Genomic DNA, 11,090 nt, shown 5'->3' on the forward strand with positions numbered 1-11,090 from the left:
ATCACCACTTTTTAGAACCTCAGAGCCACATGTGGCCACCAGCTACCTTATTAGACAACACAGATCTAAATATTTGTTAAATTATTTCTTGAAATGTTCTACTAGAATGAGAATTTTATGGGGAAGTAATGTGATTTACATAATAAACTACTAGGACCAAGGCTTTTTTTTTTTTTTTTTTTTTTTTTTTTTTTTGTGGTACACGGGCCTCTCACTGTTGTGGCCTCTTCTGTTGCAGAGCACAGGCTCCGGACGCACAGGCTCAGTGGCCATGGCTCACGGGCCCAGCTGCTCCGCGGCATGTGGGATCTTCCCAGACCGGGGCACGAACCCGTGTCCTCTGCATCGGCAGGCGGTTTCTCAACCACTGCGCCACCAGGGAAGCCCGGACCAATGCATTTAAATTCAGCAATGAAACAGAATAATATTTGCCAGGATTCTCCTTGCTTTCTGATGGAAACCAGGGCAATACTGTTGCGAAAGTCCCGGCTCTGGAATCAGAACACCCTGAGCTTGAATCTAAGCTAGGACAAATATTACTTACTAAAGTAACTGCAATCAGTAACTTACCCTTGAGAGCCCCATTTTTTTTTCTGTAAAATAGAGATGGTAATGTTATCTATCTATTAAATGAACTCGTATGTGTAAAGCACACAGAAGAGTATCTGCATATAGTAAATTAGCAAAAACATTTAGTTACAATTATCATTGTTAGCTACAATTCCCTCTAAATTAACTAGGATGTACAAATATTAAAATTATGCAGCTGGCTTAGGGGTACAAAGAATACATGAAAGTTATTTTGGGGAACGTATTATGTTTTCTAAGTTATAAGAGACATAAGTAATATAACCTTATTATATTTTCAGGATATCCACAAACAGAAAAATATCTATTAATTTTGAAGGTCCCTGTGACATAGTTTTAAATAGAAATATACTGGCCAATTATTATGACCACATAAAGCTATGTAAGAGAAAATTCAGTCTTACTATATAAAGGAAAAGGTTCACTAATTCATATGCTATTATTATTTCAAAACAAACAGAAAATGTCCAGCTGATGTATTCCAATAACTAAAACTTACTTTGGCCCACTTCCACAAAAATGTGGTCTACCTATAATATGACTTATCAGAGAAATACTCCTTTTATTATTTAGTCCAGGAAAGAAATATGGCTTTGGCAGAAGCAACCTCAGAAAGTTAGCAAGGGAAATTCGATGATTTTTTAAATCAAAGTTTTAGTACTTATAAAAAAATAATTCTTAAAGTTTGTAAATCTATTTGCATGCGTCTTGCCTGTTAGTAGATCTCTTGTTAACAGACCCCTTAACCTCCTTTTCCTGTTATCCACAAGGCCAGACGATATGGGTTTCAAGACAGGAGGAATCACACATCATTAAATCCTGATTAATCTCACCTCACTCTGCCCAGTCTCCTCTCTTAAATCTCATAACCCAATGTGCAACTGTTGTCTTCTATGTCAAGCATAGGGCCAATTAAATTTTAGTAACAAATATTATTATCACCGATATTTATTGCAATATTTACTGAATCCTTAGTGCAGATATCACTATGGGGAATCATTGATAAGTTCAATAGTGACTTTGTTTAAGATCTAGTCAATTGGCCTGCTGGTACACAGCAGACTCACTTGTTCAAATAGTCATTATTACTTAATAGTCATTATTACTTAAAATCTCTGATATAGAAGAAAGTGCAAAGTGAAATTTTAATAGCACACATTACTTACGTTCACAAGTGTCCCCTTTTTGCTGGTAGCCTGCTTTGCAGATACATTTTCCAATGGGCACTAACCATTCTCCTTCTGCACTGCAGTGCATCCTGGGGGAGTTTTCCGCCTCTTCCTCTGCACTGCTGACACATGTCCCTCGGACCTCGACTAAAGAGGAAAATTCTGAACCAGTCACTGTATCTGGAAAGACAGCTAAGTTCTCAATAATGGACCAGCACTTCTTGTAGTACACTTTGACTGAAACCAAAGCTATGCAAGCCCCTACATCCTGAAAGGCAAGATAGAATCCCTTTTTGGACAAAGGTCCAATCTCTCTCACCTCAGTGTTAAGCTTCATCTTTCTTTCACCAAGGTCACCTTGGGTAAAACTTTCATCTGCAGCAATGGTGTCTATTTTTACATAGAGGTTTTCTCTTATATTCCTGCCAGTGTCGTAGTCTGTTTCATAATAGTACAAATTAAAGGTTTCCTTGCAAGTTCCCAGGACTCCAGGAAGACTGTTACAATCCCTCAGGGTGAATTTCAATTCTACAAAAATCCTTTGTGCATTGCCTTTCGAAATCCAGTTAGTCCGCAGCCAGTTGTTTTGGTTGGGCTCCATGACCTGGCACACCTGGTATGTTCGGATCGGGGTATAGTTCTCATCCAAACCACTAATTTCTTCCCACTGTAAAATTTAGAAAAGGTCATCAGTCATTCAGCAAAAAATAACATTTGGCTTTTGCAAGTGCATGAGGAATCTTTAGTGTAACACAAATGCATATCTTTGAAAGATCTAGGTGAATTCCTACCCTGACGAACACTGTAACCTTTAGAACAGAGTCTCAGTTCAGCTTCATCGTGGTGCCAGAACATCATTTTTGTTGCTTGTATTGTTTATGCATACAATAAATCTTTCATTTTGCTTAGTATCTGTTTGCTAGTGTATTAGTGTTGCTTTTTACATGTTTGCTTATGCCAATGTCTCCACTGAGCTTGGGGTTTTTATAGACTAAAGCACATAACAAAATTACTTAAATTACCATTTAATGCATATACATACAGATACATGGCAGAATTCTTGATAACTCCATTGACATTTTAAGTGTTGATGTTAAACTTAGAGAGTACCTAAAAACACAGGGAAGAAAATGCCAAGAGTACTCTGAAATGTAAAAGCATTCCACAACATGTTGATATTCAAAATGCAAAATCTTTTACGATCTTTGCAAAATGAGATATAAGGGAGGAACATTTTACAGAGCTATTTATTTATTGCAGTGTTATGTATAATACTATCCATAATGCCACATAACTATAAATAAGTAGTTAAAAAAGTGTGATACATCTTTATAAATAAGTTGCTTTCAAGAGACAATCAAATATACATGGCAAATCAGCATGCTGGATCATATTTCAGTAATAAGCTTTCTGACAGGAAAAATATCAGATGGTTAAAAATGTCCATTCATATGCTGATATAATGTACAATACAGCAAACTCATATATTTTCACAAAAAAGGAAAACAATAAGCTTAGCCAAATTTGCAACAGTTTAAAGATTAAGTCTTGTATAATCTATCTATATTGCTCATTAGTTAATAAATTCATTTCACCTAAAAGCCTAAGAGAACAGCTATTTATGTCCTTTCTTACCATTATTACAAAATTTCCAAGTTTGTATTTATGATACCTTAATAGTGAAATTGTCACTTACTTGTATTCATTTCCCCAACAGGAAATGCCAAATATAAAATTATATTAGTATTCTAATCCAATGTCACATAGCATGAAATATTTAAACTATCGTTTCAAGAAAAGCAGATGGGAAAATAAACTAATAAGCATGTCGTAATGAGTCTTATTTGTAAAACTCGATCAGAAAAATCAATTTACTTAAATGCTCTGTGAAATATTAATATCTAACTTTAAAAGTAGTTCTTAGAAAACTAACAAGACAGACAAATTAGTAATATACCGTAATTCAGAAATTTCTTATGATGACATATTATATATTTGCTACAATTTTATCATACATATCATCAAAGGTCCTCAAATGCAGCAAACAACCGATTATCATGTTCAGCTTTCACTCAACACAACTGGAGTTTGTGACTTGTTGATGGAGTGCATAGTTTCCTGTTTCAGTTAGCTGCTTATAATTTGCTTGCATGGCCCTTAGCCAAATATAACCAAATTCATCCATTTGGACAAGCAGATTTTAGTCTCGTAATTAGGTTGAAATTATTAAAATAAGTAAAACTAGTAGTAGCATCTACCAAGATATGAAAAGCTCCAAGGATAAATGTGCTCTTTTGAACAATTCCCTAATTACAAGAAACGAAGGCTAATTATTAGAAAGGAATATATCTCAAGAATTCCTTTCTCTAGTTCCAAGAACAATTATATTATTTTGTTCAATGTATGAAAAATCAACTTTACTACCAATGAAACTCAGTTAATTTTAATGTTTAATTAAAAATTTACTCCTGCAGGGAAAATTTCAAGATAACTGTTGCATAAATAACAAAGAGTGAGATGAAATAAATGCATTTAATGTAACTTTTGTTTTATTATCTCACTTTCTAAGAGACCGCAGTGATTTCTACAAACAACACCATTGGGAAAGAAGTCTTAATTCGGCTAGCATGCTTTTATAGTATGCTTATAAAGTTATTTCTAGACACTTATATCTTAATAACATTTTATTTGCAGTTAGATATTTAACCACATGTAAGCCAATCCATTTCATATATGGAATATATTGTCAGTCGTCATTTTCTAATATTATCTGTTGATTCCTAAAGATATGTAGGGTTAATGGTTAACTCAAGATACTTCGGACTGATAAAATGTCCATTTCAGTCCAAGATAACATAGACAGTCATAATTTATCATTTTATAGATTACATGTATGAAATATTACAATAAAATATCAGTTTACTTCCCCTTAGAGATTAAAAACCATGCTGTATCTCTATTTGTTTTAATTGATGGATGGTGGAAAATGGGCCACATCTGTCATTGGCAACAAAGGTGCTTCAATTTTTTATTGCGAATGTCTTCCTATAGTGTATATTATTTTACTCATGGAAACTACTCCACTTTCAAGAAAAGTATGACATTCATACTTCAAAGTCAGCATACTTTTTATATTTAATCTGTAAATATTTGTCATTTTTGATAGCTTTGTCTGACCAATACAGATAGCTGCAATATGATCTTAAGCGTCTCTCAAATATTAATTTAATAAAAACCCTAAATACTTTAAACAGATTCGCATTGTTCACATTTTGCATTCTTTAACTTCTAGCTTATGACATATTGATTTTATGATGTTCTTATACTCAAAAATCCCTTTTAGACTTTCATTCTTGTCTTTGCAAAGTTTCTTACACTTTTTATAACCTCACTTATACTTCATGCTCTTTGACTCCAGACTTTTTATTGTACCAAAGATTAACTTAAGGAACAATGGGGTACATTTACCTTTCTTGGAGCCTCCTTCCTTAGTCAGGGATGAAGTATGTGTCCTGTCTCACAATTAAAATAAGACCTGAAGACATAGACACTGAACTAAACTTAAGTAAGTAATATAGCTTTTCAGATATATGAAACATAACGGTCAGAATTTTTTTAGAATCTACTTATATTTTCATAGAATTTTATTGGACGGCTTTCACTCATTTATGGTAACAGATTTTTACTCTGATATGTGCGTACTCTGCCATCACTTCTGATTAATAACAACAGATAGCACAACATATAAATTTCAGAAAACCCAAATCATATTTTAGAGCAAATTTTACATTAAAATATTGAGCATATTACATTTTTAGTTATCTTTTCAAGTATATTTTGAATGATGCTAAAACGTTTTTCAAAAGAGGAAAACAGTTTTAAAGAGCTACTGTTTTAAAGAACTACATACAACCTACTTGGTGATGATGCTAAGGAAGTATAAAGCAACTAAAGAGGTTTAATTAAGTGAGTTCGTGAAAAGCATGTTCTCTGTAATTAGTTAACAGTTATAGCCTGGAACCTGAGGTATGGTCCCACTCACAATAAGAACTCATTTTTTATCCGTTTTCCAATGTTCTAAATACACCTTGTCTACTCAAAGAACTCAATGCCTCATTATAAGCACAACAAAATATTGAACAAGATATTTGAGATCAAAACAGTTTAAATATGAAGAATGTGAATAATTCCACTGGGGGAGGAGGAAAAGGTTTTATTTCTTTCTTAAAAAAAATAAAGGTTGATATTTTATGAGGAGAAAGCCTTACCCCATTGGGTGGAGAGGAAATCCATTCCAGCTCTGTTTGTTGTGCTTTAGAATCCAGCAGTAGTACTGAAAAAGAAAGTTGATTTTCTAAATGTCAGATGAAAAATGAAAACATGTTTGTAAAAGTTATTAAAGTCGATCTAATTTTTAAAATAATTACCGTTTTATGATTTAAAATAAAGTTATTTACATTAATGAACGACAAAATATATACCTACCTCTTACAAGTATATTCCACTTTCTTAGGGGAAAAAAGATATTAAAACACTAGCATTATGGTTTTTAATTAAAATATTAAAATTAACTAAAAAACTCAAAAGTAGCATGAAAGCAAGGGTAAAAAATTGATATGTGAAGTATACTGATTCTATAGTAATAATATATTGTAAAGAATTTTGTAAACCACTGAGTGCTCTAAACTTTGTCAAATATAACATTAACATAATAAAGCATACTTCCCTATTACTCCTCAGCCAGTCATTAATTTGTACTATTCTTCCAAAAGTACTTCCTAGTGCCTTTTGAGAATTGGAGCTTATTTATTTTTAAACTTTCCACACACAGTGTCTTCTCTTAAGCCAAAATGAATACAATTAAAAACTATATTAAGCAATGTTATCATGAGAAAAATAAATTTCCTATCACTTACAAGATGTATTATTGGGTTAGTCAAACATTTGTTTTCAATATTTCTATTTTTTTAATTTCGCAATATTTCAAAGCAGTACGTAATTCTCAAAATGGAATATTTAAACTTTGACTTGACTTTTAAAAAGCAGTTGTATTCTGCTTTTATGCTACCATAAAGCATAATACACTTAACTTAATATTTATATAAATGTAATTAATGCTCCTGATGGTATTAATATAAGATAATGCATGCAAATATCATACATTAATATATACCATACTTCCAATTTAATATATTTTATTGCTTTATAGGACGATTCCCGTCCTAAAGCATTCACTCTTTGCTCAAACCAGTTGCAGAGTTACATGAATTTGTATTCTTTAAAAATATTTCTATGATTCTATAGCATTTTAACAAATGTATCAATTTGTCCAGAAATAATGGTGAATGCATTTTCAAGTATGTAAATACGCTTACCATCATCCTCAGCAAAATGTTAAAATTTGAACTTAAATTAAATACATGCTTAAATAAACTTTTCAATGACCAACAGAGGGAAAAAATGTGTTTTTGAAGGCAACGAAAATTTGTTACGCTAAGAAAAGAAACAGTTGATTATGTTTTCACCTCCTTCAAGCTAGTCAAGGTTATTCCCTATAACTGAAAATGGATATAGAAACACTTTTTTCCCAAAATGTTTTATACTTAAGACTCTCAGGGAGACCATAACAGCACAAACCTTGGTTTCAAACACTTGACTCCCTTTCAAATAATAATTATAATTTCAAAGCCACACTTTTAAAATACCAAGTTGTAGTTCGAACTAGGAACAGCCATAAATGTTTAGATTACTGAATTTACATTAAGTAATTTTTAAAGTTTATTTTGTTTTTGTCCTCAACGTGGACAAACAACATGGGTTCCAGGTACTTTCCTTTTGAGATTACTTTTTTTTTTTTTTTTCTTTCGGTCTTCCGCAGTGACAAGAGACAAGTGAATTTTAAACCCAGGAAACTTTCTTGGGTCGTTTTTGAGGGTGAATTAAACACTGTGATGACTGTTTACTCCTCTTCCGTTATCCCTCATCACAGCCTGGGGTGGGAACCACGGACCCCGGCGGGGCGGTGATGGCAAACAAGTTGAGAAACAAATGAACAAATAAAACAAAAGGGAAACCAGCCCCTGAGCGTTTAACCAGCTCGAAAGATTCAGCGTGTCTCCCTTCCGCTGTCGGCTCTCTGGACCAGCCCGCAAGTGCGCGCTTTTGCCTTCCCGCTCAGAGCACCGAGCGCCAGCCTCCCTTCGCGCCGGCAGAGGCGTAGCCCGGCGGCCAACCAGGACCCAGGGCACGCGGGCCGGGGTTCGGGGACTCTGCGCTCTGCCTCGCGGGCCGGGGTGGGGGATGTAGGGGGTGGGGGCGAGGGTGAGGAGCGAGATGCGGGTCGCGCTCTGCGGAGCCAGCCCGGAGCCGGGCGGGCAGCGGCTGGAGCCGGGGCGGGGCCGTCGGCGGGGCGGGGCGGGGCGGGGAGGGGGCTGCCAGACTGGCGCGCCCGCCGGCCGAAGCATCCATTACGCCTCAGCCAGACTTGGGCACTCCAGGGAGCCGGTGGCGCCCTAGCTCCAGAAGGAACCGGGAGGAGGAGAGGGGCTATCGGGAAGCGTCTCCTCAGAGGGAGCGCGGCGACTGCATTAACGAAAGGAAAAACAGCGGCTGCACTTCGCCTCCAAACGTCAGACTCACTTACACGCGCGCTCCCAGGAGCCGGAACTGACCTCCCCGATAGAACGTGTGCGGGAAAAGGGAAGAAAGGGGGGTGCCCCTTCTTCCTGTAACTACCCCCCATCCTCTCCGGAGAGCCAGGCACCTGTTCCAGGCACTTCCCGGCGCTTTGCCCCTGGGTGCCGCGGCGCCGTCTCGGGGCTTGCTCGCTCCCAGAACGGCAGCCCTGGGCCACCATGGCGCGCCGGGTGCGTTGCCACCGAGAAGCGGAGCGCATTCCTCACCCCCGCCCACATTTTAAACTGCTCACTTCTGCATGTAAAGAATTCGGCCTCCTAGAATCAGAATCCTCTCCACGTATTTCGCACCCAGAAGAGGAACGCGGGCGAGCAAGCCATTCTGACTGCAGGAACCTCTCCCCCTAGTGATGCAGTTATTTATAGCTCAAACTCCAGCCGGGGTCTGTGCGAGCTCGCGCGCGGGGTTTCGCCCCGGCGGTGCAAACTTTTCCTCGGGTGCCGCTATTCCAGGGGCATCAATACAAGTTTCCAGGATTCAATGTCCCTAATCGCTAATGTCATGCGAGTAGAAGTGTGGGCTTTGGTGTGTATGGCTGTGTGTTTCTAGCAGATGTGGGTTCATCTGCAAACGCAAAATCGACAGCTGGAAGTTAAGGTTTTCTCTGAATGGGTTCAGCATCAACACAGGTTGCAGATGTGGAAACTGGGGTCAGAAGGTCAGGCTGGATCAAGGAGCAGACTATGGCGTTTGGTTGTGGGAGAGGGTGTTTTGAGTGACCGAAGAAGGGTCCACGAAGAGAATTTTTAAAACAGCACTAAATCACTAAGTTTTCAGGGATACATGAAGCGAGTGCCAGTACGTATCCACTCCCGACCACCATGACCTAAATCTGATAACAGATTTCTCCATCCTCCACACTTTAGGAACAAGTAATTATTAGTAGTCTGCTTTTAAATATCGGGAAATCAACCTTAGACTTACAGCCTGCAAGATACGAAGGAAGGCGGGTAGACTGTGACACTGCTCAGAAGCAAGACATTTCCATTGACAGGATTTATTTTTCCCCAGCTCCAACTACAGGCACCGAAAGGTATTTTACTTTCTGTCAATGGTTCAAAGGAAAAGGGGTGGGGGGAATAGCCATATACAGGCGTATCTGGCTGCCCAAATGAATCCTGGCTCTAGTCAACCAGAGCTAGCCCTCGGGGTCCAGGTCTTTTTCAAGGTTAGACCACTCGTACTCCTTAACTGCCGGACTGTGGGGCAGAGGTTTGGGGGCCTCTGGTCGCCCGGGAGGCATCTCGTATTCAGTTGCACTGCCCCAGCCCGTCCCCTGCCTCCCCGGCCCGGCCGAGCCCTCTGGGCTGCCGCTGTCCCTGCGGCCGCCGGGACCCGCGCGGCGCGCGCTGAATGGAGATTTCTCCCGCCCGCGGGGCGCGGAGCGCGCGCCTCCCGCTGCTTCACCTCTGCGGCTTTATTGTTCCGTGCAGGCGGCCGAGTGCCAGCCGCAGGCCCGCGCCGGCTCCTCGGACGCAGTGAGCACTTCATTAGTAACCCGAGCGTTCGGAGCTCACCCAAGTCACGGCGCCTCTAGAAAGGATCCGGACTCCAGCCGCTCGCCGGCGGGCTGGTCAGGATACTAGAGGCTGCACTCCCCAGTCTCCGACCAACTCCGGCCGCAGCTTACCCCCGGGGAGACGAACGGCGAGAGGAGGAAGAGGAGAGGGCTAGAGGAAGAGATCTGACCCGCCCGGGGTCCCGGAGAATGAGCTTGCCGGCCGTTCCCACACCCCTGCCCCCCGTCCTCCGTTGCTGCTCACGCCCTCTATACAGTCTGCGCCAGAAATCCCGCTCCCGTCGGGCGAACGGCCCCGGGCGCGGGGCTGCAAGCGTCTCGGAGCAGCCCGCTTGCCGCCCGCCCGCCCGCCAGGGGCTGCCCGAACGTTGAGGGGGCGCGGAGCCGGCGAGGGAGGGTCGCCCGGCGCCGGAGGCGCGGCCGGTAACCCCGCGGACCAGCCGGCTCTTGCAGGTAGACAGCTAAATAAATGTCAGAACAAACTTTGCTTTCCCATCACCTTACCTTCCTTTGCAGCCTGCGCTTCCCCGGTGTGTGCAAAGCGGAGCAGCCAGATGTAGCATAAAATAATCCATGAAGGGTGCCGAGTTTGAAAAACCATGGTGCATGAGCAGGTTTTATCTTAGGTTTCAGTTGAGTCGCGGCTTTTTAAATGCTGATTGCTCCGGAGTGTGTGGGGCTTTTTTAAAAAACAAAAATTATTGCGCTCCACGCATCGATTCCCTTTCTCGATCTAAGGCCGGCTGCTCCACGTTTAGCTTTAAAAAAAATTTTCCCCTCCTTTGGTCCGCACAGTGTTTGCTGCCTGCAAGTCTCCGACTGCAGACCGGCCGCTTGCTCCACACTCCAATAATATCAATTAGGGGGGAGGGGGGCGGGGCTCCGAGCCGAGAGCCTCTGCCACTCGGGCTGATTGGCAGGCGCAGCCGGCCTCCCAGGCGGCGATTCCCAGGGCTTGGGGGCGGGTCCCGGCGAAACGGCCGCCCCGGCCTTCGGGGCGGGGTTCGGGGCGTGGGCCAATCGGTGGCCAGCGGAGTCAGGTTGCGGGTCCAGGATTCCCTCCAGGTTTTGAGCTCGGGGCTGGCGCTGGATGCTCTGAGAAGGAGGACGTGGAGGGC

At 41.1% G+C, this 11,090-nt stretch overlaps 1 protein-coding gene across 6 annotated transcripts in view; it reads right to left on the minus strand.

Annotated features, from left to right (window-relative positions):
* EPHA7 (EPH receptor A7) overlaps nt 1–10,833 on the minus strand; it is a 168,465-nt gene extending 157,632 nt beyond the window's left edge. For 2 of the 6 annotated variants that reach the window (XM_059083308.2, XM_059083311.2), the window contains exons 1-3: nt 10,477–10,833; nt 6,026–6,090; nt 1,755–2,424 (exon numbers count right to left, since the gene is read on the minus strand). In XM_059083308.2, coding sequence (XP_058939291.1) covers nt 1,755–2,424; nt 6,026–6,090; nt 10,477–10,573 — 832 coding nt within the window. In that variant the 5' untranslated portion in view covers nt 10,574–10,833. The remainder of the gene's footprint in view (nt 1–1,754; nt 2,425–6,025; nt 6,091–10,476) is intronic. The other 4 variants (XM_059083309.2, XM_067011490.1, XM_067011488.1 and 1 more) reach the window with 2 other exon arrangements.
* Nucleotides 10,834–11,090: the final 257 nt, after the last annotated feature.

This window comes from Kogia breviceps, chromosome 13, assembly GCF_026419965.1.
Source record: "Kogia breviceps isolate mKogBre1 chromosome 13, mKogBre1 haplotype 1, whole genome shotgun sequence".
NCBI classification, from domain to species: domain Eukaryota; kingdom Metazoa; phylum Chordata; class Mammalia; order Artiodactyla; family Physeteridae; genus Kogia; species Kogia breviceps.